This window comes from Lacerta agilis, chromosome 2 (assembly GCF_009819535.1).
Source record: "Lacerta agilis isolate rLacAgi1 chromosome 2, rLacAgi1.pri, whole genome shotgun sequence".
Lineage (NCBI taxonomy): Eukaryota > Metazoa > Chordata > Lepidosauria > Squamata > Lacertidae > Lacerta > Lacerta agilis.
In genome coordinates, this window is record NC_046313.1 from 96,982,682 (window position 1) to 97,010,163 (window position 27,482).

At 44.9% G+C, this 27,482-nt stretch overlaps 1 protein-coding gene across 3 annotated transcripts in view; it reads left to right on the plus strand.

The window, feature by feature from the left end:
- Positions 1–27,482, plus strand: part of PRICKLE2 (prickle planar cell polarity protein 2) — a 267,148-nt gene that overhangs the window by 223,747 nt on the left and 15,919 nt on the right. For all 3 annotated transcript variants that reach the window (XM_033141304.1, XM_033141305.1, XM_033141306.1), the window contains 3 exons: positions 27–230; positions 1,346–1,532; positions 12,484–13,350. In XM_033141304.1, coding sequence (XP_032997195.1) covers positions 27–230; positions 1,346–1,532; positions 12,484–13,350 — 1,258 coding nt within the window. The remainder of the gene's footprint in view (positions 1–26; positions 231–1,345; positions 1,533–12,483; positions 13,351–27,482) is intronic.

A 27,482-nucleotide genomic window follows, 5' to 3' on the forward strand; every position in this document is an offset into this window, starting at 1 on the left:
CAGGTTCCTCCTTAATGTCTTTGCAGTGTGGAGGCCAAATCAATGGAGGAGACATAGCCGTCTTTGCATCGAGGGCTGGTCATGGAGTTTGCTGGCATCCGCCATGCTTTATATGCAGCGTCTGCAACGAGCTGCTGGTAGATCTCATCTATTTCTATCAAGATGGGAAGATTTATTGTGGCCGGCACCATGCGGAATGCCTGAAGCCTCGGTGTGCGGCATGTGATGAGGTAAGGCCAGCCAAACATCTCTGCTTCTTCTTTTTTTGAATGCACGAACACTCCTCCTGTTAATCATGATGAATGGTTGCAAGTTTCCAGAGTCCTCTTTGCCAGCCTATCATTGCATCTGCATCTTGCAGCTCTACAAGCAAGGAAAGATGTGAAATATCTCCAGACTGGTTCACATGTTAGCCTCTGCGGCGGCTTCTCTTTGCAACGCCCAGCACAAGCATGCGTGAATGCAGATGCCCACACCTAACCCGATGCCCCTGCCAAGCCCGGAACTGCTGGCCATTCATCTACAGTTTATCCTTTTGCAGGGTGGGGAAGAAATTTGCATTTCCCTTAATCGAAACAGATTTGCACTGCGTACAACAGTGTACATAATAAATTGTGTGTTCTTTCTCCTCCACCCCTTTAATGCCCAGTATGCAGCTGAGAGGTGGAAGAGAGGGAAGCTGCAGCCTGTTTCAGTAGGCCAGGGACAGGATCGTAGTGAATTCAAACTGTCAAACTTCATGGCAGCTTTAGGGTTTTGAACATGGCTTGTTGATTTCGAATCTCAGTACAGTATTAATCACACAATAGTGCGCCTCATTAGTTTGCCGAAATCAGAAGATTCTCCAGCTCCCTGGTAGTTGAGGTATGGGAGCCCAAACCACAGTCAAGATTTTGTGAAATCTGGCTTGTTTGCCCTTGTTGCATGTACAGAAGAAATATAAATATTAATGTAAGAGACTAATAAAAAAATAACTAACTCAATGCTCCCCACTTCCTGGCCCCCATTTACTGAAAATGGAATAGGAGTCATCTTATACTATTGCACACAAACCCCTGTACCATGTACGTCCCATTTTCTCAACAACCATTTTGATTTATTTTTATTTTTTGCTGTAGTAGAAAATTAGGATTAAAAAAAAAAGCGTAGACTTAAGAGTCTTGAAGCAGCGAAGCCGTTAAAAAGCAAGCTCGAATCACAGGACAAGTTAATATTTATTTACTTGTCTATCGGTCTCCTCATGCGTTGAGCCTCTAGGCAAATGGCCCCTACGACAGGTGGCAAGAAAAATGAGCGAAGCTTTGCTTTCTAGGCCCTAACATGTTTGCTTGATTTCCCACTACAGATTATCTTTGCTGACGAGTGCACAGAGGCTGAGGGAAGGCACTGGCACATGAAGCACTTTTGCTGTTTTGAATGTGAAACGGTGCTTGGCGGACAGCGGTACATCATGAAGGAAGGGCGGCCATATTGCTGCAACTGTTTCGAATCCTTATACGCGGAGTATTGCGATACCTGCGCCCAGCACATTGGTAAGGGAGCCATTTCAAAATCTCCATCCCTTCCTGCCAAATTTGGTGGTGGGGTGGGGTGGGGGGGTTCGGGAGTGGGAACGATCCAGGCAACCTTTGATGTGGGTTTGTAGACATTATTTATTTCGTTTTTGTTTGTTTTTTAAGGCGCGGACACGATATGGCGTGTCGATACACCCGTTGCATTATTCTTTTAAGGTGAATCGCGCCCCTAGGCGAGCAGTTGAAATGGCTTTGTTTTGGAAGTACATGACAGGCCCTGGCATCCGTTTCTGTCAGCCATCCAACAAACCACTTGGCAGGTGTAGGCGTCTAGCTTTGGGCCCGGAGTCTACAAGGCAGTGTTACTGCTGGCGGGGAAGAAAAGGAAAATCTCTAGTGCCAATGCCAGCTCCAGATGGGGCTCCTGATTTCATCAGTTAAAAGAAGTAGTCCTCAGCCCTGGAAAAAAAAGAGAGGGAAGATCAAGGAATATCGGTGTGGGTTTTTTTGTTATTTATTTATTTATTTATTTTAAACACTTTATTTTTCTATGCTAAGGAAGGAGACATTGTGCCCGTGAGGCATGATAACAAGCAACTCCGCTCTCAAAAGTGCTTTTAAAGAGATTGCACAGCTATTCAAGAAAAAAAAAACCCGGCTCTGAAGTTCTCTCAGGATGCCTGGAGTAATTTTATATGTTTGAATATGTTGGGAATTCTCACTCAGAAGGCTTAAAATAAAATAAAAAACCATAGAGCCATGTTCTAAAATATTACGATGTAATATCTCCCGTCAAGCTCAATTAAAGAAGCAAAGGCGTCTGAAAGTGCTAAAATCCATCCCTCCGCAGTCTTAAATCCAGGTCATGAAAACCAAATGAAGAAGGTATTCCAATACTAGCTGAGGGCTTATCCACACTTATCTGTTGCCCAGCTGTTCCCAGGCCCAGGTTTGCACTGCCCCGGTCTGTTTCTGTCTGCATTGGGGGTGGGTGGTGGGGATGCTGAAGAACAACCCATATGTGAGCAGCTTTTATTTGAAACTCTGTTGGTTGCTGGAGAGCCTTGCCTTCTAGTTGCATGGAATGCATGGCATCTGCTTTGTCAGTTAGCGCTGCAGGTGGTAATCGTGCAAACAGGTGTGAGCCGCTGATGTAACAAAGCCAGTGGGATCTGGCATGTACAGGCAGCCTTGTGGCGCTTTTCTCCTTCCGTAGCTGCTATAGGGGAGAGTCGTGGGGGCGGATTTCTCATGAGTAGAAAGTCACAGGTGGACCAATGCAGGTTATTATTATTATTATTAATGTATTTTTGAAAATCCATCATACGCCACAAGTCATAGCAATCAAAACCCATACAAAAGAGTAACCAGATATGATTCCACCAGAACATAAAACCTTTAATGACGACGGTGGTGATTTTATTTGTACCCCACCCATCTTCCTGGTTTGCCCCAGCCACTCTGGGCGGCCTCCAAAATATATAAAAACGTAATAAAACATTAAGCATTAAAAAGCTTCCCTATACACAGCTGCCATCATATGTCTTCTAAAGGTTATATAGCTACTCATCTCCTTGACATCTGATTCAAAACAAATAATAGATCATTCCCCCCACTAATACATTTCAGTTGTTTTTAACATTGTGTCTTAATGGTTGTAACCTGCCTTGGGACCTTAGGGTGAAGGGCGGGTACTTAAAAAAAAAAAACACATGAGAACGATCTCCTTTATAATTCTATAATTAAGACGACACATGAACAGTTGGCTTGCCATCAGTGTCCCTAAGCTGTTCCAAAATTAAATTCCCTTTCTCAGGAATACGAGCGCACACTGTAGTTAAAAAAACACCAAAGCAAAACTCATTTTAAATGGGGAGACCCATCTGTAGCTAGTGTTCTTCTTTTGAAGCTTATAAATCCTGGAATTTAAGAGAGAGGACAAGTCTTAACAAGAGGACAGTATCTGAACTGGCACATTACCTATTCTTAATTTCCTGTTTGTTCCATACGATTCCTTGAATCAGTGCATTATCAGATATTTTAACAAGAATGTATCTCAGATGCTTATTTGGATTTTAATCCAAATTAAAATTATCCTTGGCTTGCTCGTCTGAGAACTCAAGGAAAGTACTGAACCAATATTCTGTAAAGGACAGTATTATTATTAAAAACAAAATTAAAAATTAAAAAAATTCCTTCCAGTAGCACCTTAGAGACCAACTAAGTTTGTTCTTGGTATGAGCTTTTGTGTGCATGCACACTTCTTCAGATATTATTATTATTATTATTATTATTATTATTATTATTATTATATATTTATACCCTGCCGTTTCCATTGAAACGACTCAAGGCCAGGCTTCCTCAACCTCGGCCCTCCAGATGTTTTGAGACTACAATTCCCATCATCCCTGACCACTGGTCCTGCTAGCTAGGGATCATGGGAGTTGTAGGCCAGAAATATCTGGAGGGCTGAGGTTGAGGAAGTTTGCTCAAGGCAGCTTGCAGATATAAACAAGAACACCTAAAAACATAGAAAAATCAATAATCATAGAATTTAAACTACATACATATATAAAATCTGGGTTTTTTTTTTTTAACAGAGGTAATTAAATAGTGGGACAACTATCTGAAGAAGTGTGCATGCACACGAAAGCTGATACCAAGAACTAACTTAGTTGGTCTCTAAGGTGCTACTGGAAGGAATTTTTTATTTCATTTTGTTTTGACCATGGCAGACCAACACGGCTACCTACCTGTAACTGGAACTAAAAGAAAGATACTATTAAAATTAAAAGTTGTTTTTTTTTAAGGTCTTGATTGGGTGTCAAAACCTTAATAAAGATGGTGGCAAGCAGACTTCTCCAGGGAGGATGTTCCATCTCCACTGAAATTACCCTCTACCCAGTTGCTACCTGCCGCACTTTTGTTTGTAGAAGGGCTTATGAAGAAGAACTTAGTTATCAGGCAACCTCATATGGGGGCAACAAGTACCAGCTCTTTGCAAAGACTACCAAGGCAGTTTTAGGAGCAAATGGGATCTTTTCACATCAAAATTCTGTTACTGCACTTGATGTCCTACAAGGAGAGCTCTGTGAGCGCCGCATTCCCTTGTTTTGAGATGTCAGGTCACGCCGTGCCACATTGCATCATACTTTGAAGAAAAATTCTACATTTTACTTAATTGCAGAAGGGGCTTCTTTTAGTCAGATGTACTGACTCCGTGACTACAGGGATGCACATGAATATGATCAGTAACGTTATGTTCTCGAAAGACGTTCTTAGTTCCAAAAGCTACTTTGCTGTATGTAGGTAGGTGTTACTAAGGTAACAGCTTGTCACCTCCCCCAGTCTATCCTTTGATGAACTCAGCTGCAAAATAAAGGTATGTATAGGGATCCAAGTTATCAAATAGATGCAGTTTTGATATGAAAAGCTGGCATGCTGTAGGCATGCCGCAGGCAATCTGCAGCAGCTATTTGGGGGGGGGGGGGTTAAAGATACCCAACTTAATTTTTAAAGATAAACAAATTATTGCACAAGGGACTTGCCACTTCTTTTCTTGTAGTGGCACGATTGCTTATATCAATTTTTTTTGGAAAGGACACCTACATATCATACAATGGAAACAGGAAGTGTGGACAATTGCTTTATCTGAGAAGAGAACATGCCCTGCATGATGCAACTAATGGGGATGATTTTGCTAAAATATGGTATCCCTTTACAACAGGCATCCCCAAACTCGGCCCTCCTGCTGTTTTGGGACTACAACTCCCATCATCGCTAGCTAACAGGACCAGTGGTCAGGGATGATGGAAATTGTAGTCCCAAAATAGCTGGAGGGCCGAGTTTGGGGGTGCCTGCTTTACAAAGTATTCAAACAACCCCCCTGGTATCTGGCCCCCACCAATTATGCATATAGATTTATGGGGAAATCTGTTGTATTAGTCTTCTGTTCTGGGAAAGGGGTGGGAGGAGGAAAACCAATTGTTTTGGTAATGTTATGTTTATACCTTAATAATAATATTAATAAGGGGGAAAGCAATTCTGTGGGGATGCACTCGAATGTATTGTGGAGCCTTCCCCTCCAAATGTTTCTGGATTATAGTTCCCATCTTCACTGCCTTTTGGGCACATTGGCTGGGAACAATGAGACCTCAAGAGAAGAAGAGAAGAAGAAGAGTTTGGATTTGATATCCTGCTTTATCACTACCCGAAAGAGTCACAAAGAGGCTAACATTCTCCTTTCCCTTCCTCCCCCACAACAAACACTCTGTAAGGTGAGTGGGGCTGAGAGACTTCAAAGAAGTGTGACTAGCCGAAGGTCACCCAGCAGCTGCATGTGGAGGAGCGGAGACGCGAACCCGGTTCCCCAGATTACGAGTCTACTGCTCTTAACCACTACACCACACATGCTGACCTCCCTTGGTATAGAACTTCCATCTCTTGGCCTCAGTGAGCTTCTCATGTGCATTGGCCCCCAGAGAAGGGACAACCCAGTGGAACTCATCCCTGTATCTTCTGCCTTTTGTGTGATAACCAGCAGACAGCCTTGCACATTGTTAAGAAGAGTGAAAACGGATCTAGCGCTCTCCATCCCACCTTTCAGATTTGACAGACATTTCACTGGTGGATTGTAAATTAAAGACGATAATCTTTCTATAAAGGCTGTGGGGAGGGCTGGGGATCACTCACTTAGAATGTGAGCCCCATTCTTCCCAGGAAATTCAAACCTCAGTAAACTGCATTTCACTTAAGTAGGTGTGCAAGCTTGGATGCAGGAATTTTCCATTTTCCTTTGTAAGGTGTATGTTATTATTTATGTACTTAAGAATCTCAGCTCTTTGCTTCTCTTGATTCAGCTTTTTAAATATGCTGCTACCTGCCTCAGCCTTTGGGATGATGCAGGTTAGAAACTGAAATAAACCGGATCACACAGGCAGCACCATAATAATTGCCAGTGGATTGCATTTCAACACAGCCCACGAGCTGAATGCAGCCCTCAGCCAATTTAATCTGGTCTCCAGCAGCCCCACCAAATTTAAATCCAGTTAAGCAGCAAGTGTGAAAAAATGATGTTTAAGAGTTGTAGGATCATAAACACACACACATATTGGTTGTACAGTGGTGCCCCGCTAGACGAAAATAATTCGTTCTGCGAAAATTTTCGTCTAGCGGCTTTTTCGTCTAGCGAAGCGGCAATGACAGCCGCGCTTTCGCTAGACGGAAAAAAAAAGACGAAAAAATTTCGCCTTGCGAGGCAGCCCCATAGACAAATTCGTCTTGTGGGGCAGCCTTCCGCTAGACGAATGCCTTCGTCTAGCGAGTTTTTCGTCTTGCGAGGCATTCGTCTAGCGGGGCACCACTGTATGTCCTTTGGATCAAGGGGTTTGTGGTTGCTTTGCTCCCCCCAGGAGCTGATCTAAGCCATGGTTTGTCTCTGCATGTTGCTGAGACCTAGGTTCATGGGTTAGCTCTCTCAGATAACCCATAAACCATACGGCAAAAGTTGCTTACAGCTCATCATTAGTCCGGAGAGAGCTAACCATGAGTCTGGGAGCAAAATTGCCATGGCCTCCTCTCCTGTAGCCTCTCTTGTGAGTTCGCTCTAAGCCATGATTTCGCTTAGCGTGATGCACAAACCAAGCCTATGGAAACAAAGGCACATTTTGAAAACCGAGCATGCCCTGAATTCTAGCCTCTGAACCACCTCCACAATATTACATGTGGCTGAAGACCCTTTTTCACGGGTGGTACGCAGTATTATTTTACTCCACGGGAGAATGTCCTGCACTGGCTTCTGAAGTAGTGTGTAAGCAAACCAAGGAGTCTTGCAGCACCTTAAAGACTAACAAATTTATTATGACACACACATTCATGAACAAGAACCCCTTAAGCTGACCATAAGTTTCTTTCTTTTAAGAAATAATGTGTGCTGCTATAATCTAAAGTGGTTTCACACTGCTTCAAATCAAGACTTGCTCAGCAACATTTAGTATTCTGGTCGGCACAGTAGTTCTGCAGTGGATAGCGAGGAAGCTAAGCACAGGTATTATTTAGTAAGGCAAGAAAGAAAGCCTTGTTGTAGCTGCAACCTGGTCCTGATCATGTGATTTAAAGGCCAAAAGGGTGCTATATTATAAAAGCGTAATTGCCCCATAATATATTGTCATACTTGCCCGTTGAAAATGAGTGTTACCAGCTGCTGCCTGTGAAACTGTACGATGCGCTGAGAGTTCTTGAGTGTGCAGTAAAGTCAAGATGCATCTGTTTCCCACTCAGGGATTTGACTTCTAGAGGATTAGAGGAAGGGGCAGAAAATCAAGAAGAGCAGCTGTAGTGCATTGTGTGTGTGTGCACGCTTAAAAAAAAAATCTCATGCAAAGGCAAAAATAAGGAGCAAGAGACAAATACCTGAAAACCATTCCTGGAAAATAGGAATAGAATCGTAGAGTTGGAAGAGACCACAAGGGCCATCCAGTCCAACCCCCTGCCAAGCAGGAAACACCATCAAAGCATTCCTGACAGATGGCTGTCAAGCCTCCGCTTAAAGACCTCCAAAGAAGGAGACTCCACCACACTCCTTGGCAGCAAATTCCACTACCGAACAGCTCTCACTGTCAGGAAGTTCTTCCTAATGTTTAGGTGGAATCTTCTTTCTTGTAGTTTGAATCCATTGCCCCGTGTCTGCTTCTCTGGAGCAGCAGAAAACAACCTTTCACCCTCCTCTATATGACATCCTTTTATATATTTGAACATGGCTATCATATCACCCCTTAACCTTCTCTTCTCCAGGCTAAATAGTTGGAGCATGTATTCGCCATGCACTTATATGATGCCACGACATTGCGTGAAAAGGGTGTGTGCGTCCATAACTTCAGTGTGTGCTGCTCTACTGTAGTAAATGAATTGCTTCCCCAAAGGGGATTGCCCAGAAGGGGAATGATTGTGGAACTGGGGCTTCAGCAAGAACAGTACAGTAGTATCTCGGGTACAAACGCTTCAGGTTACATACTCCGCTAACCCAGAAATAATGCTTCAGGTTAAGAACTTTGCTTCAGGATGAGAACAGAAATTGTGTGGCAGCGGGAGGCCCCATTAGCTAGAGTGGTGCCTCAGGTTAAGAACAGTTTCAGGTTAAGAACAGACCTCCAGAACGAATTAAGTTCTTAACCAGAGGTACCACTGTAATGGATCTGTGGGAACCTGCCTTATGCCAGGTCACGCTCTTTGGCCATCTAGCCTAGTATGACTGGCAGCAGCTCTCCAGGTTCCCCAGTACCTGCAGTTAGGGATGGGGAAAACTATCTGCCTGACACCCTGGAGAGCTGCCACTTGTAAGTGTAGACCAGGGGTCAGAAAACCTTTTCAGCAGGGGGCCAGTCCACTGTCCCTCAGACCTTGTGGGGGGCCGGACTCTATATATATATATATATATATATATATATATATATATATATATATATATATATATATATATATATATTAAAACATACATAAACAAAAACACAACTAACACAAAAAATACATACATAACAAAAAGACTAACATATTACTTCTCAAAAAATAAAATCTTTCCTCACATCATCACGGGACTTCCTCCTATCTCCTCCTCCCGCGTCCTTTGTGAATACCTTTTATGTAACTTCCCAAACTTCTTCCTATTCTAGTCTTTACACTAAAATCATTTCTATCTCATACCTCTTAACATTATTATAACATTGCCTAATAATTAACCTATATCTTATCTTAATCCTTATCATCTTCTAATTTATTCATCTATCTTCTACTCTACGACTTATCTTATCCTCAGATTATATCTGAGTTTCGATCATACAATGATCTTTCAAATACAATTTAAAAATTTTCCACTCTTTTTCCACCGCGTCGTCTCTCTGGTCACAGAGTTTCCTGGTCATTTCTGCAAGCTCCATATAGTCCATCATTTTCATCTGCCATTCTTCTATTGTTGGTAAGATTCGGACTATATTTTTTTTTGGGGGGGGGGGAATGAATGAATTCCTATGCCCCACAAATAACCCAGAGATGCATTTTAAATAAAAGGACACATTCTACTCATGTAAAAACACCAGGCAGGCCCCACAAATAACCCAGAGATGCATTTTAAATGAAAGGACACATTCTACTCATGTAAAAACACTCTGATTCCCGGCAATTTCACTCATTTTTTTCCAAATTACACCACGAGCACCCTCCACATCTATAGATTCTGTTTAGAGTTAGCACACCAGCTGCACCCCCCCCTTTCCTTAAGGAATATGTGCATGTGCAGAGGCAGGTATAAAGCCAAGGCCACATTCAGCGGCCTTGGCAGGAGTGTAAGGTATCACTGGGAAGTGGCTTTGCTCAGTGCAAGGTATCAGTGGAGAAGCTGAAGGTTGCATTCCGTATGGTTTAATATAGCATGGTGAGCTAGCATGGGGATCTCTCTGTATACTTGCATCTTTATAAGGTTTACTTCTAAGACCAGAAGAATTATGCAATGGTAGATTAGATCATGATGTACCAGCATCTCTTAAAGTTTATGTAGCTAGTGTGTTAATGCTGGTCTTGAGCCATGAGGCAATACACACTTCATGCTGAACTGAGTGGGAAAGGAGTTTTCTTTACCGGGAACTCTGGAAAAGGCTCGCTGCTGGAAAGCAGGAAAACTCTAGTGTTCTGCTGGCAAAGACTCTGTTGGAACTGTGCATACTCTGGCTGAAGTGTGGTATGGTGTCAACAATAGATGGTGGACCCAAATCTTAACAGGTTATGGGCCAACTGACTTCTGCAAGTCATAACAAGTTTAACCATGCTGTAGTTAATATAGAATGGCTGCAATTCAAACTCATTATATATGATATACTTTACTGGATTGTTTACTGGATTACTCTAATCTCATTTGTTTCATTATAGGTACTGTATGTCATACATTTTCTCTAAGAAGCTCGGATAAATTTTGCCTGTCTATCTAGGCTGCCCTTCCATTCTGTAGAATCATAGAACAGTAGAGTGGGAAGGGACCGCAGGGGTTATCTAATCCAACCCCCCACAATGCAAAAAAAAAAAAAACACAACTAAAGCATCCCTGACAGATGGCCAGCCAGCATTTGCTTAAAAAGATCTGATGTGTGTCTGTGAAATGTTCTGATTGGTTGGATAAAGGAATTCATATACTGTATTTGCCTTGGAGGAGGGCCTGTAGAGCACCTGCATTTCATGGAGGATGTCCCAGGTTCAATCCTCAACATCTCTAGGTAGGCCTGGGAAAGACTACCTGCCTGGAACCCTGGAGAGCAGCTGCCAGTCAGTGTAAGCTATACTTAGCTAGATGAACTGTTGGACTGACTCAGTAGAAGGCTCCTAAAAATAATAATAGATATCCAAGCCGGCCCGGCCCTATCATTAGTCAGAGTGAGGTGAATGCCTCAGGTGGCAAATGTTGGGAGGGGAGCAGAACTGAAGTAACATTTGAAGTAAATTTGAGGGGAGGGGAAACTGCCACCCTAGGAAGTTCTAACATGCGTGAAAGGAAAGACGCCACCTCAACCTTCACCTCATAGAAGATAAATGTCTTGGGCACTGTGGGAAAGAGTGCCTCCTCGTGAGGAGGAGGGGGAGAGAGGGCAACAGCCCAGAGATGGGGGGGAGAGAAAGTGACTCATCAAGGGGAAAGGGTTCACTGTGTTATAGGGGACCGCAGCCAATAATCTCGACGGACACTTCATCCTCACCCAGCCCCCGTCATGAGATATCTCCTGAGGAAAGGGAGGTGCCAGGGCTTGAGAGGGAAAGACAGAGACCCAGCACCGTCAGCCACAGACAGGCGGAGGGTGAGATGCCAGTTCCGGAGGAGGACCAGCAGAGAGGGGGAAGAAGGCGACGCAGAGGTCATCTAAGAATGCCAAGGCTGTGGTGTTGGCGGGCGAACAGACGCCTCCCAGTTCCGGAAACTGATACCGATTGAGCAGACATGTTTTGCAGAGCTCTTGCTGCAAATAGCTAAGGCACAATAAATAGTTATAGTTAATGCAGGTATCTGTGGTTACTCATGAGCAACACACTACAAAGGGAACCTGACAGGCACACTCTACACATAACCATGGAAGCAACTACATAGTATGGTTGTGTGCTTAGCCTTGGTATAGATCAATGCTCGCTCTCCATTGTCTACATCTTTCTGATCCATTTTTGTTCCGGAAGTTTGAGACATGCCACTTTGCCTTTTAAAAAGCAATGACAAACCCACCCCATGGGTTAGAATAAAGAGAGCCAGGAAATAGACGGTCTGAAGCCAGCTTCTTATTTCTGAACACAGAGTAAAAACTCGCCACTGTGCTAATTTGTCTGTGCTAAATATGGCGGTGGTGATCTGTGCTAATTCCATTGGCAGCTGGTCTGACCTGTGACGGGTAAGCTTTGGGACCCTTTGCTGGGAACAGTGTTTCGCATTGTTAAGACCACAATGCATTTAATTCTTCTGGTAATCCCCAGGGAGAGTTAAGCGCATGAGCAAGGCACACTTTGTCCTCCGCACACTCCGCCCCGCTGTTTCATGATGGAAGGTTGGTGACAAAGGAAGGCAAGCTGGGCAACTCAGAGGGGGCGGGGTTCCTATTTTCCTTCCTCCTATGGAACAGAAGACTAGGCTAGAGAAAATGGGATTACTATTAATTTTTCTTTTGATCTGGAGCACAACAGAGACCTAAGCAGCTATACCTAAAGTTGAGTTTAATATTGTATTGCCTATCCCAAGCAGATTTCAGTAAAGCGTGTGAAGATCATGGTGTACTATTTGTGATCCTATATCACAGTTTCAGGTTTCAGGTTGGTGTCATGGTTAGCAGGTTGAACTTTGGCTACTCCAGTTCCCCACCAGAGTTCAGGAGCCTTAACGTCACATCCAGTTGATCCCAATTGCTCTCTAGATTAGTAGATGCTCACCATATTTATCTCCTTTTTTTCAAAGGCATTGATCAGGGTCAGATGACGTATGACGGCCAGCACTGGCATGCCACGGAGACCTGCTTTTGCTGTGCACAGTGCAAGAAGTCTCTGCTTGGACGACCGTTCCTGCCGAAGCAAGGGCAGATTTTCTGTTCGAGGGCGTGCAGCATGGGCGACGACCCCAACGGCTCGGATTCATCAGACTCCGCCTTCCAGAGCGCCAGAGCCAAAGAGTCGCGGCGTAGCGCCAAGATCGGCAAGAACAGGAACAAAGGAGAAGAGGGGGCCCCCAGCCAGGGCAGCAGCCAGCTGCAGGTGACCTCCAGCAGGCTGTCTACGGATGTGGACCCCCTATCCTTGCAGATGGACTTGCTGAGCTTGTCCAGCCAAACGCCCAGCCTCAACAGGGACCACATATGGAGGAGCAGAGACGAAGCCTACCACTACGGGAATAAAATGGAGCAAAGTCAGTCGCAAAGCCCTCTGCAGCTCCTCAGCCAGTGTAACATCAGGACTTCCTACAACCCAGGGCAGAGCCCAAGCAGCCAGCAGGAGCTGTGGGGCAAACATTTCAGCAACCCAAAGAGGAGCTCCTCCCTGGCCATGAAGGGACACGGCGGCAGCTTCATCCAAGAATGCCGGGAAGACTATTACTCAGGAAGGCTACGCTCGCAGGAGAGTTACAGTGACATGTCCAACCAGAGCTTCGGCGACACCAGGGGGAGTTACAAGGTCTCCAAGTATAACCAGGAGGAAGACAGCAGTCGATCTGCACAGCAGTGCCGGACCAGGCATCCGATCAACGCACTGAAGTTCACCGAGGAACTGGCGCCCACAGAACAAACGCCACGGGGTTCGATGGAGTCCCTCGCTCTTTCCAATGCCACAGGTAGGGTTGCTGTTTTAGAACGTGGTGCTTTTGCTGTGACATCATGGTGGGAAATTCAGGTAAATGATGTTTGCCCAGTATTTTTCTCTTGGTCTTATTGCTTCAATGGGCGATGCTGCCCTAGATCGGGGTGGTGTCATTGTGTTGAGTATATATTGCTGCAATTACGGAGGACTGTGAAGATTTAAGTGTACTTGGTTTGGACCTTAGCAAGGGCTGGATTGAACGTTCTGCGGGAATAGGTGCCAAGCTGAACAAATAACTTTTTGCAGAACAATCACATGGAAGGTCTCTTTTGGGGAGATTATCCTGCCCTTGTTGTTGCAGACCTGTTTTGTATCCCCAGCTGCTAGAGAGCAACATGCAAGTTTTGCCTTCAGAAAACGATACCTGTTTGTTCTGATGCCATTAGGGCAGGGATGGGGTATATGTGACCACCCCACCCCGGATGTTGGTGGACTCACAACTCACAACAGCCCCAGACAACATGGACAATGGTTCAGGGATGATGAGATTTGCAGTCCAGCAGCATGGGGAGGGACGCAGTTTCCCCACTTGAGACTTAGGGTCTCAGGATATCCACCAATATGGATCTCCTTCCTCCTTCATGCTTGTTTGTTCCTGGCTGTATTGTTTACAGGGTGAGAAGCAGGCATTTCTCCTGATATTCTGGTATACCCATTGAGAGGGCATCATTTCCCAATGAGATTGAGCTAGGAAAAGAATGATATACATAGGTAGGTAGGTAGGTAGGTAGGTAGATGATAGAGAGATAGATGATAGATTAATGGGGCAGATGCAGCCTGCCTGTCTATTGCAGCACATGTCAGGTGCGTCAGTGGAGTGAGGAGGAGAATCCAGCCTCTGCCTCTCAGTGAATCCTCAGGGGGGAAGGATGTCTGTGGTCTTGATAGGATGGCTCAGCAAAGGGGGATTCTTCTCAAATGTGGTGTGGGCTTTCCTAGACTGATGCAGGAAGCTGCTGAGGCCAATCCCAAGCTTCATCCTCTTAATCAGGTGGAATGTCTTTGCGGCAATCATCACATATATATATATATTTAGAAGCTTTTTATTATTATTACTGTTTGCCTTGGGTCTACCTCATGCAGATTTTGCAGCGTGCCACGGTCTCATGCGGCCCTCCTCTCTCTCACGGGCTAGTTTACTAACATGTGTTGTCACACACACGCAGGCACATGATGTTTTCTCTCTCACACAGCACTCTATATTGATCTGCAAGGATGGAGAGGAGGAAATGCTGGCTCTTGAGCTTCAGCCATGCTTCTCCCTCCTCTCTCCACAGTGAGATGAAGAGGGAGAAACGTACTTGAAGAAAAACAAATCATTCACACTGAAGACACGAAGGGGTAAAAGATTCTACTGATCTTCAGGAGAGATCTAGACATGACGTTTCTCTTCCCTTCCAGCCATCTTGATGCTGAGTTGTGGAAGAGGAAACTGTTGCCTCTTGATCTCCATTGAAGACCCCCCTCTCCTCCAGTGACCTTCAGTTTAGGTTTAAATAATCACCCTAAACTCTCCTTTCCCTCTTTCCACCACTCTCTCTTTTCATCTTTTTCCATGTTTAAATCTTCTCTCTTCCCTTCAATCCCTTTCTATGTCTAAATCTTGTTCTGTACATTCCTGAGTTCATGTAGGACGTCAACAATCAAGTTTAATCTGCTGTTTTCAATGCTCAGGATACTTAGAAAAAGGGCTTGACATTTAAAAATTGGCCTCTTGCTGTGGCCACCCCAGGTTGGATGTGGTCTCAGCTGTGATGCTGCTTCTGCTGCTGCAGCAGCAGAGAAGATACTCAGAGGTAACAGGAGAGGAAGCCAGCTGCTCCTGCCGAAATGCTGTTAATGAGGAACTAGAACTCGGAAAGCCACTTCCGCCTATAGGCAGGAGGTGGCGTTGCAGGTATCACGACCCGACCATGCGTGCAGGGGCTGATACACAGCGCCTGCACAATTGGAGGATTCCCGACATCTCTCTCCAGTGGCCGACCAATCTGGTCGGCTGAGGGGAGGGGTTAACAGCCCTTTAACTGGAGACGGCGGAAATCCTTCCCCCTCTCCTTTCGCTGCCCCCAGCTGCATCGGTTCTCCCGCCCACCCACCCTTTAGGTTAGCTATTGACTTTGCTATGGACTCCGGTTGGTCACCCCAGTTGGCTGGGGGGCCTGGTAGGACTTTTTCCCATTTGGACTAGCCAAATCGGGTTTTTTCACCTACCTCGTAGCAATTCGTCACAACTTTGGTTTGGCGGTTAGGCATTGGATAACATCAATAGAGGTAAAAAGGGGAGGTAGCACCATCACCTGCCCTTCATTGGAAGGGTATTCCGTTAAAGGTTTCCAGGGGCATGGTCCCGTCCGAAGCCTAGGGAGGTCAGGGCCTGAGCCACTCCCCGACGGTGATCACAGGGGCAGTTCCCCTTGATATGCTTCAGGGGTGCTGCCCTTGGTGGTTAACCCTTCACGGACCCCCAACACCCGGGTTGGGGGTCAGATATAGTGGTTAGGATCCAATGCCTAAGCCAATACCGCTCAACATCCGTAACCAATAAAGTTGTGGCCTTTATGCCCATTTAATTCGATAAAATGTGTCCTGTGAGGGAGGGATATAGCCACGCAATTCAATCCAAATGGATTTTGAGGGGCAGCTCCAAGGAAACTACTCAGAATGCATCAAAGTGGGAGATGCTAGGAAAACCACAGTGGGTTAAAAAAAAAGTGTTTAAAATCAAAACACATTGCCACCTTGTATATTTGGTCAGGAGCTCACTTCCTTTGGAGAGTGATTACAGAGTTGGGAACATTTGCTACTCTTAAAAAAGCATTGTTAAAGTGTTGCCAGGATTTCTTTTCCATTTGCAATCCACCTGCATTACTTAAGTGACTTTTCTAAGACAGAGTAGACTTCACTTTTAATTGAGGTAGAGTGCTCAGTCATAAAGCAGTTCGCACTCCTGCAGATACAATCTACAGCCAGTTTTATTGCAGGAGCTGTTATTTGTAAAGAGTAACAACTTCTTCTTCCTCCTCATCCTGCTCTTCTTCTTGCCAGTTGTCCCATAACATAAAGGCCCAGTGTTTGGTCTCCTTTCAGAGTGTTGCAGCACTTGTGGGCTAGCTATGACAGTCCCACTGTGGCAAATTCCACAGTTCGTCTCCTTTTGATTTGTCTCTCAAGCAGAATTCCTTTATGTAGCGTGACTTTTGGTTTATTTCAAAAACAATTCCTTTGACGCTCTTTATCCTCTCCTTGAAGAGGAGCAGGAATCAATGCCAGCTGTACAAAAGAGGGATGGATTTCAAGTCCTGGGAGACTGAGAGGTTGCCATAACCAAAGGCAGTTGTGAGATATATATAAAAAAACCCTTTGAAAGTAGCTACAGTTCTCCGTGTATAAAATGTGTTATGACTTCTTAAAATATCCCCAAACCCTAAGTACAGAGGCATTTGAATTGTGCCTCCATTATTTGCATTAAAAGAAAAAACCACACTTGAAACAGAAGCCGAATGGCAGATATCTTGAAAACTTGCAAGTTCCTTTATGGCAGTGGCATCCCTCTCATTCTTTGAGAGCCAGTGTGGTGTAGTGGTTAAGAGCGGTAGACTCGTAATCTGGTGAACCGGGTTCGCTTCCCCACTCCTCCACATGCAGCTGCTGGGGGACCTTGGGCTAGTCACACTTCTCTGAAGTCTCTCAGCCCCACTCACCTCACAGAGTGTTTGTTGTGGGGGAGGAAGGGAAAGGAGAATGTTAGCTGCTTTGAGACTCCTTCGGGTAGTGAAAAGCGGGATATCAAATCCAAACTCTTCTTCTTCTTCTTGTAAATCACCATAGAGGTTAATGGTGCAACTTAGATATAGACCTATGCATACAAACAAATGGACTTTGTGCCCTCAATGCTTCTATCAGATCACGCACAATTCACAATGCCCCTTTTGCCTGAACATGAGCAATTCCAGCCCATCCTTGTAGGGGGAAAATACAATGTATGTCTGATCACAAATATATCTGGCAGCCACTCCCATGCAGTGGCACCCTTTTCATTCACAACAATCACTGGTAGCTGTACGCATTATTACATCTTAATCCCTCCACATGCAGAGAACAAGGCATATGGGACCCAAGAAGAGTGGAGATGTCTCCAGTGCCTGAATTGTACAGGAATAGATCTCTGCTTTTATTGCCCAGTGTGGTGTGGTGTAGTGGTTAAGAGCGGTAGACTCGTAATCTGGTGAACCAGGTTCACATCTCTGCTCCTCCACATGCAGCTGCTGGGCGACCTTGGACTAGTCACACTTATTTGAAGTCTCTCAGCCCCACTCACCTCACAGAGTGTTTGTTGTGAGGGAGGAAGGGAAAGGAGAATGTTAGCTGCTTTGAGACTCCTTTGGGTAGTGATAAAGCGGGATATCAAATCCAAACTCTTCTTCAAACTCTTCTTCTCTGCCTAGACTATTGCAGACTGATCAGCTTTGTAGAAAGCAAAGCCAAGAATTTTCCGAGATCCTAACAGCATCACTTAAGTTTCATGCAACGTCATCCTGGAAAATGAAAATGCATTACTGTATATCCTTCCCTCTGGTGTGAAGAAAGGCCTACATTGCAGAGTCTTGTCATAGACTTACAATGTCTACCTTCTTGCAATCTCCCTAGTCATTGGCTGAGCTGCCGTGGTGTCACAGAATGTTCATAACTATTCTAGCTGCTTGGGGGTAAAGCTGCCAGTCACAGAACACTGACAAAATTCTGAAGTAAATGGAGTAATTGAATTTAACATGGCATAGGGACTAAGGTTAGAAGGAACTGTGTGCTTTTTTTCATGAAGGGAAAGCAACAGTAAGACAACCATGAATTGGGAGGCTAAGTGTGGCACCAGAGGAAGAGTGATTGAAGGAGGTCTTTACTAGGCTGCTTTCAGCTTTTTACATGTGAGAAGTAACAATTTCAGGTTTTATTCTTAAGAGAGAAAAGAAGCAAGCAACTTATCCAGTGGCTGGTTTGTTCGCGGAAAGCAATATTCAGGTTGCACCATGTGCAGTTGTAGTCTGCAAAAGCAATTAAAGCTCATGGTGTGCTTTCTGAAGTAGCCCGTGCTGTGGGCCGTGCTGTCTGTTCCTGTTCCATTTAACATTCACTGTGTTTGAGTGAAATGTGGGGCAGTCTCTGCAAAACAGGGATGTACTGTTAAACAGCTGCAGATTAGCAGAACTGGCACACTGGTCACAAAGTAGACTTTGTGCCAGAATTAGATTCCATCCTCCCGAGAATTGTGTTTCCCCTTTTGCTGAGTGCCCTCTATGTTATCAGATGTCCAAGCGTAACCTTGCACAGCTAAGAACCTTTGCTTTGGAAATCCTTATCCCAAAATCACCAAGTGTGTCCTGTTAACTTTCCTCTTGCTTCCTTACTTCCTGTGTTCCTCTCCCTAATGCCTTTCCCACCTGAAACCCTTTGGCTTTGTTCACCAGAATCCAATGTTGATATATTTTTCAAAGCTATAAGAGGACAGGGCAACTATAGAAAATCCATTTATGTCATGGGAACGCAAGAGCTAACGGGAATGATTTCTGTCTCTTCTGCAAGCGCACTTGGCTCCTATTCTGTTTAGTGGCGGCTGGTGGGGCAAAATCATAGAATTGTAAAGTTGGAAGGGGCCATGAGGGTATTCTAGTGCAGCCCCCTGGAATGCAGGAATCTTTTGCCCAACATGGGGCTCGTCCTACAACCCTGAGATTAAGTCTCATGCTCTACCGACTGAGCTAAGAAAGAATGAATGCAGGAAGACCAACAGTAAGTTGAGCCAGACCTCATGACAGGCACAGCCTACCCTCCTCCCTGCCGAGTTCTGCAAGGGCAGCACTGAGACTATGGAAGAGAAACCCAATAGGCTGGGCCACCCGTTGATAGGCAGGTGGAGGCTGGCTAAAGACAAACTGAGGTTGGTGGGGCACTGCCCCTTTCACCTTCATGGACCACTACAGAACAGTGCTATTGACCTTGGGTCAGATGTGCTGTCCCCGCTCCCTAAGATTCACAGGTGATGAATCACCTTGTAGAGCAGCAGGCTTTTTCTGGTCTTTTTATTATAGCAACGAGCAACAAAGTTCTTGTAAGTGGCAGCCTCCTGGCGTCCGCCATTTTGTTTCTCCCACAGTGCCCTGGGCCAACACAATTTCCCATGCATTTTGGGAAACTAAACATGGAACAGCAACCCTATCGAGATACAGCAGGTATGCACCTTCTGTACTTCCTGGAAACAATTGAAGACATCTTGTTGCAACAAGCTTTTCCAACTGGATGAAAAGGTCTTTGCTTTAGGCATTCATTGTGTATTGTTTTTAAACCTATCTTCCCTTGTTTCTTGTATGGTTTTAGAAAGTATGTTCAACTGTTTTGTGGTATGCTTGTAAATCGTTTTGAGACAAATGTACAAGGTGATTCCTGAATGTGTTGTTGTTGTTGTTGTTGTTGTTAATGGTAGCCTCCAGGTCCATTGCAACCATCAGAAATCAATGCTGAGGGAGGGAAGGTGAGGATTCCCAGTAGCTGCCAAATTATATGCCTGATGTTTGTGGGTGAAGCAAGGCCCAGAAAGCAAAGCCCATTTCTGTGGTACATAAACAATTTAAGGCCTGAAGTTGACAGATCCCTTTCCTTCTTTGCCTGCTTTTCCAGGAATTTGTTCCTCGATTGTATGAGTTGCTGTTACAGGTTGAAAGTACTGTGTAAGCTGTGTGTCGGATCAGGAAGCTGGACAAGCGTTTATAGACAGGTGTTCCATCTGTTTGTTTACAGAAGGCTGAATGTGGTTTCTGGCACTTGAGAAGACCTGTGGCTTTCTTCAGTCTGAAGCAACACACATGTTGAGTCAGAGCTCTCAAGGCCTATCTGGGATGCTCCTCCGTGTGTTAGTAACAACCACGTGTGTTTAAATCATGGCTGGTGTGTAAAGAGACAAGCAGTAGCTGTATTGCTGGATTGTGAATGTCTGGATTTTGGAAGCAGATTAAACGTGGCCTATGAGATTCAAGGATATTTAGGGAAGTTTTGGCAACATACGGTGCAGATGCATGTATGCATTTAATACATATAATTTTTTCTTGTAACAGAAGTGGGGGCGGGGGGTGGACTGTGGTTCAAAATGCATGCAATCTTCTCAAGCATCCCATGGTGTCCTTTCCTGAGAAATAAGGACTTTGCTACAGTCTATATGCTCTGGTAGTCCTGGACCTGACTGCATTAATGCGCATCCATCCTATTTTGCACTGGACGGATACCTATTAGAGGAATGTCCTTGGTTTGAAATGCTTTCTGGTCCAAGTCCAGCTTAAAGATGAAGCACCATAAGACAGAGTTCAGGGGCATCACCCAGCCGCAATCTTATCTGCTATGGTAGATCGGTTCCTTATTGCAGCAAATCCCCATTCTAGCAGAAGTCAACTAGCAGCTCACTAATCCCATGCCCTCTTTTAGCACTCACCCCTTCCAATATCCATAATGGTGCCTTTTTAGGGTTATGCAGCATCTCATACCCAGCCAACTCCCTGATTTTTCTCCCAGAGCATATGAGCTGTTGTGAACTGCTTTGAGAATACGCGTTGAAAAGCAGGTGTACATTTAATACCCAAATGAAATGTTCTGCCTCAATAGTGGCCTTTTGAAGATGGATTTTAGGTTATTTTGCTTTCCTTCCAGACTTCAGAGAACTCTGTATGAAGCTCTTTCTTGACTCAGGGCTCTGCAGGAACCAGAAGAGAACTTTTAGTTTTCAAGGTGGCTTGGCCTTCATTTTTATTTCATTCTCTTCTCCCACTCCAAGTACCGTATTTTCCGGCGTATAAGACAACTGGGCGTATAAGACGACCCCCAACTTTCCTAGTTAAAATATAGAGTTTGAGATATACTCGACCGCAGATTCTCCACCTGGTGTATAAGACGACCCCCCAACTTTTGAGAAGATTTTCCTGGAATAAAAAGTAGTCTTATACACCAGAATATACAGTATTCAGTGCAGAAACCCCCTGCAAAGCAAATGTCTGCGGCGGATATTTTTGTAAATCAGGAGCAGGCTTCAGGGCTTGTTTACTTCAGAACAGATTTCTCTAAGCACCTCTTTACTGCCATTCAGATAAAAGCAGCTTTGTACACAGGCTCAATAAATACAGTGTGCAACTTCCACAAATCAAGGTTGGTCATATCGCATTTTATGTAGAATCCAGATTCCCGCATTATGTTCCAGCTCTTTTTTTTTAAAGTTAGTTTATAATTCTTTGAATGACTGGCCCATCAAATTCGCCTTACCTTACAGATTTTTTTCCCAAACAATAATAATAATAATGAATAGTTATTATCACATTTAGAAACGTAATTATGCAATTTATTATGATGATGTAACTGTAATTTATAATTATAAAAAATACTTGGGGCACTTTTAATCACATTGTTGATGTGTTAACATCTGACTGTTGCCTCAAGGGCAGGAAATTCTTTGGCAATCTTTTTTGATGTCTTAGAGGAAAACATGTCAAGAAGTATGTAGCCGGAATCCATTTTATTTAGGCACGTGAGAAAAATCCAGGTTGCTGTCCTTATACTAAAATAACCTCTGCAGCAGGAATTGGGTAACTTGTTGTTCTACAGCTTACATCATCTCTGATCATTGGCTGGGCCTGATGGGAACTGAAGTCCAACAATGACTGGGGGGACCTCAGATTTTCCATTCTTGGCCTATAAAAGTCTATGTTTGATGTGAACTCTGCAACCAACCCACAGTCCAGTGCTGCTCTTGTGCATCTCTTCTGTGTTGATTAGAACTGAAATTTTAGCCAATTGGCAATTTGTGAGCGTGTGAACTGGAAACTCCCAAAGGCGGAGAGAGTGGGTGAAGTTTCCAAAGCAAGTTTTGGCTTGACTCAGACCACATTCACACTATACATTTAAAACACATTTTATTTCTGCCAAAGAACAGCAGTGTAGCTAGCCGCTCGGGCGAATGGTGTGGCGCACATACCCTGCAGCCGGGGCGGGGTATTTTTTTTAAAAAAAAAAAACCTCACATTTTTGTCATTTTGTCACCCCCCTCAATGATGACACCCAGGGCGGCCCGCACCCTCCTTTCTTTGCCACTGCCAAAGAATCCTGGAAAATGGAGACCTAATTTCCCCTCACAAAGCTGCAATTCCTAGAGTTTCCTGCAAAGAAGGATTGTTAAATCTCACTGGGAATTGTAATTCTGTGTGAGGACCAGGAGTCTCCTAACAACTCTCTGTAGCTGCCTCACTTTACCTAATGGTAAGACCACTCACAGTTTCAAGGGTACTTTGGGAATGGGTATCAAATTAGACTTGGAGGAGAACGTACTTGAGGAGTCATTTGAGGAACCTGTCTCTGCCCCTCTCTCTCTTATCCCTTTCTGGTACCCAGCATGGGATACTCATTTTACTAACAGAAGAAGTGATGGATGCCTTCATCTCTGAGATTTTGGGGTGGGGAGTGTTGGGGAGGAAGGAAAGATACATTTATTTTCCATTGCAGAATGGAGCCAGCCTCTTCTCAGTGGGGAAAACCAAATGCTGTTCTTCCAGTAAGATCAGATGTGGGCAGCTGTAGAGAAATTCCACTCTCTTGGCTGCCTGTTCCAAAGCACAGAGTCCAAAAAGAGTAGGCTTGCAGTGTTGTGTGTCCCCCTCCTCCTTTCGGTTTCATGCAGTGCCTGTCTCTCTACTCTCCCTGCTGGGCTTTGCAGATGAGGTGTTGAAAAATTAAAAGACTTGTGCACTTGAGTTCTTTGGAAAGTAAGGAATGCCTTGTTTTCCATTGCTGGCAGGCTTAAAAAATGAGAAAGCCACAAGGCAAACCAGAGGAGATGGTGCGTGGTGACATGCATGAGGTCGAATCCCAGCAAAATCCAGCATTCTGAAAGGCTTCTGAACTCTTTTTGCAAGGATCAAAGCTTGAACTGCTGAGAACTTAAGGATTTTTGAAGCAGGGAGATCCTTTCTTTCCTAGTCCATCTAGGAAGCTCTTGAAAGCTTCAATTTGACATTCCACGTCAATCCCTAGATAAATCCACTTTGCATGCAAAAGCTCCCCAGGTCAGTCCCACTATCTCCTGGTAATGCAAGGAACACCCCCCCCCCAAAAAAAATATATCCAGAGAGCCTCTGCCAGTCAGTGCAGACACCACCAAGCAAGATGGACCAATGGTCTGACTTGGTATAAGCCAACTCCCCATGTTCCTAGGTCATGTGAATACATGAAATGCTGTAGAAGCTCAGATTCTTCTGTAGTTTTCTCGTTCTTGAATGGAACAGAAATGGTGGTTCTGTTTCGGCTTTCCCTCCAGAAGCCCAGGTAGCAAGTTGCTCCCAGAGGGCAGAGGAGAAACAGAGACAAAAATAGCTCCTTTTCCTCCAGCACATCCCACAAACAAGGGCTATTAAAAGCAGCATAGATGGTAGTTGATTCTTCTTTTTTTACAAGCACGGAAAGGAATGTGCAAATTCCCTGACTGATGTGGTCTTTGCTGAGACAGCAGTAGCCTCATGCTGGCATTGAAAAGGTGCAGGCCTTTGATTGTTGGGGAGAAGGGGCAGGTGTGTGTGTGTGCATCTTTTAAGAAGACAAGGATCTGTGCATCCACCAGCCCAGAAAGTTCCTTGATCCCAGCAACATTTCCTGCGTTCCTTCCCTTGCTGTCAACCACAGTGCCCATCAGGGCTCCCTGCTCCAGGCAAAATGCCATGAGCAAATGAGGACAATATGAAGCGGCTGGCACCAGAAGTTGGCACACATGCAGCTGAACAATGGCCAGTCCTAATGACCTGTCAAGCATGCCATTACTTGCCCTGGAAATCCACAGTAATCTCCAGCCAAGCAAAAAACACCCTTCTCGCTATTTCTCCCTATTGTATTTATTTATCTATTTCAACATATACCGCTAAGCAGTGTGCAGGGAGGTTGCAAAGGATGCAGAAGACAAAAACCAACTGTGAAATGCCTCCTGTGTGCTTTGTTGTTACCGCAATGAACGTGCAAAGGGGTTTTCTCAATGGCTGCTGCACAACTGTGGGAACTCCCTTCCCCTGGAGTCTCATCAAAGTCTAATCCTCAGTGTTCTCAGTTCCTTGAGGGAAGTGCTCAAGCGCCTAATTGTTCATGTGAAAAATCAATGAGTTGCAAATATTTGATACAGTGTTCATATATTTTTATGTAAGTTAACTGGGCGTATGCCTTGAGATTTTAGGATAACTTTGATTACCCATATACTAATATAACAGGAGGTTGGTAACTGCCACCAGTACCCCTTCCACCTGCAACCTGGCACACTGTTCCACTGTAAGTGCAGACCTCAGCACTGGTGAGGCTGCCCTGGTCAGTTCCATGCAGGGCTTGTGCTGCATATTGTTGTTGTTGTTTAGTCGTGTCCAACTCTTCGTGACCCCATGGACCAGAGCACACCAGGCACTCCTGTCTTCTATGGCCTCCCGCAATTTGGTCAGACTCATGTTAGTAGCTTCAAGAACACTGTCCATCCAACCACTTCATCCTCTGTCGTCCCCTTCTCCTTGTGCCCTCCATCTTTCCCAACATCAGGGTCTTTTCCAGGGAGTCTTCTCTTCTCGTGAGGTGGCCAAAGAGTTGGAGCCTCAGCTTCAGGATCTGTTCTTCCTGTGAGCACTCAGGGCTGATTTCCTTCAGAATGGAGAGGTTTGATCTTCTTGCAGTCCATGGGACTCTCAAGAGTCTCCTCCAGCACCATAATTCAAAAGCATCAATTCTTCGGCGATCAGCCTTCTTTATGGTCCAGCTCTCACTTCCATACATCACTACTGGGAAAACCATAGCTTTAACTTTATGGACCTTTGTCGGCAAGGTGATGTCTCTGCTTTTTAAGATGCTGTCTAGCTTTGTCATTGCTTTTCTCCCAAGAAGCAGGCATCTTTTAATTTTGTGACTGCTGTCACCATCTGCAGTGATCATGGAACCCAAGAAAGTAAAATCTCTCACTGCCTCCATTTCTTCCCCTTCTATTTGCCAGGAGGTGATGGGACCAGTGGCCATGATCTTAGTTTTTTTTTATGTTGAGTTTCAGACCATATTTTGTGCTCTCCTCTTTCACCCTCATTAAAAGGTTCTTTAATTCCTCCTCACTTTCTGCCATCAAGGTTGTGCCATCAGCATATCTGAGGTTGTTGATATTTCCTCCAGCAATCTTAATTCCGGCTTGCGATTCATCCAGTCCAGCCTTTCGCATGATGAAATGCAGCCTTGTCTGCATATAATAATATAATAATGATAATTTATTATTTATACCCCACCCATGTGGCTGTGTTTCCCCAGCCACTCTGGGCAGCTCCCAACAGAATATTAAAAACACAATAAAACATCAAACACTAAAAACTTCCCTAAACAGGGCTGCCTTCATATGTCTTCTAAAAGTCAGATAGTTGTTTATTTCCTTGACATCAGATGGGAGGGCGTTCCACAGAGCAGGCACCACTACCGAGAAGGCCCTCTGCCTGGTTCCCTGTAACCTCACTTCTCGTAGTGAGGGAACTGCCAGAAGGCCCTCGGAGCTGGACCTCAGTATCCGGTCTGAACGATGGGGGTGGAAACGCTCCTTCAGGTATACTGGGCCGAGACCATTTAGGGCTTTACAGGTCAGCACCAACACTTTGAATTATGCTCGGAATAAGGATAGAACTGAGATGTTGCTTCAGCACAAGGCCTCCTCAGACTGAGCTTTGAAACAGAAGCAGTTGGCACTGTCTCAGTAGCTGGCTCTGCCCTCACTGAGAGGGGGGCTCTTTGTTTAAAGGGAGCCATCCTGCTTTAGCAGTCATTTGATCCAACGGAGTAGGGAAGAATAGGGAACCTCCTGGCCAAATTTGGCCCAGCGTAGGTCCCTGTTTGTCCTCAGGAGGCTGTTTTCTCTAGACCACGCCTATCTCCCCTCACCAGATGCCATATGAGGCATGAGCTACAGAGATAAGGACAACTGGTCCCTTTAGAAAGCATAATTTCTAATGAGTCGTTTACAACTCTGAGAGAAGGTTTTCACCCCCCCACACAAATTTGCCATAAAAGCATTCAGCCAAGCGCCAGCAGACTCCTTTGCTTCCGTTGCGCCACGTATGTCAGTGTCCGATGATCTGTACACCCATCCCTTTCTCAATTTTCAGCCCATGTAGGTGAGCAGAACCATTGCTTGCATCCAGCGGACATCCCTCTGTGAGGGACAGAGATAGGACTGCCTCAGTGCTGGCGTTTCTGTGCGCGGGCCACTGCAGAGTTTGGAAGTGCCAAAGCAAGAAGAGTTCTCAGTCCGTTGCAATGCTCTGTAAAGCTCCGTCATCATAACGACAGGTGCTAGGCAGCCAGTGAATAGGCCTGTCTCTTAAGCTGAAGAGATACAGATGAGTGTTACGTCAGTTTTAAAGCCCTTCACCCATAGTCCAAGGCCTTGGAAATTCCCAGGAGTTCTATATACTCATGCAGAACAGCAACCTGTTGCCTGTGATTTGAACCCCACATGCATTGAGCAGAGGGAAATTTTGGGCACCCACTTGGGAACTGGGGCAAGGGTGCAAGTGGCAGTACTCGGTTGACCAAGTAACTAGAGGTAACAACCACCTCCCCATATAGTTATAACAGTGCAGGAGTAAGGGACAGGGGGAGTAAATGCAATAGAGGCATGCTTATAGCCCATTGCATTTGTTGTTTGTTTCCTTGCTGTGCCTATATGTTTGTATAGCTCTTTAAGCAAGTCAGGCACAGCTGGCCAACTTTCTGTAATAAGTAAAGCGAATGACATTGTTGATCCTTTATGTTAGTCCACCTTTCCTCCTGCATTCCTTTCCTCTCAGCTGTGTACTTCTTTAGCTCTGTGCCTACAACCTGCAGCTTCTCCCCATCCACCATCCCCATAATAATAGTTTATAATAATAATTTATTACTTGTACACCTCAACCACATAAGGAAGTCTGGTGTTTTTCTACGTACAGCCGTACCTGGTTTTGGAAACAGCTTAGTTCCCAAACGTTTTGCCTCCCAAACGCCGCAAACCCGGAAGTGACTGTTCTGGTTTGCAGACTATTTTTGGAAGCCAAA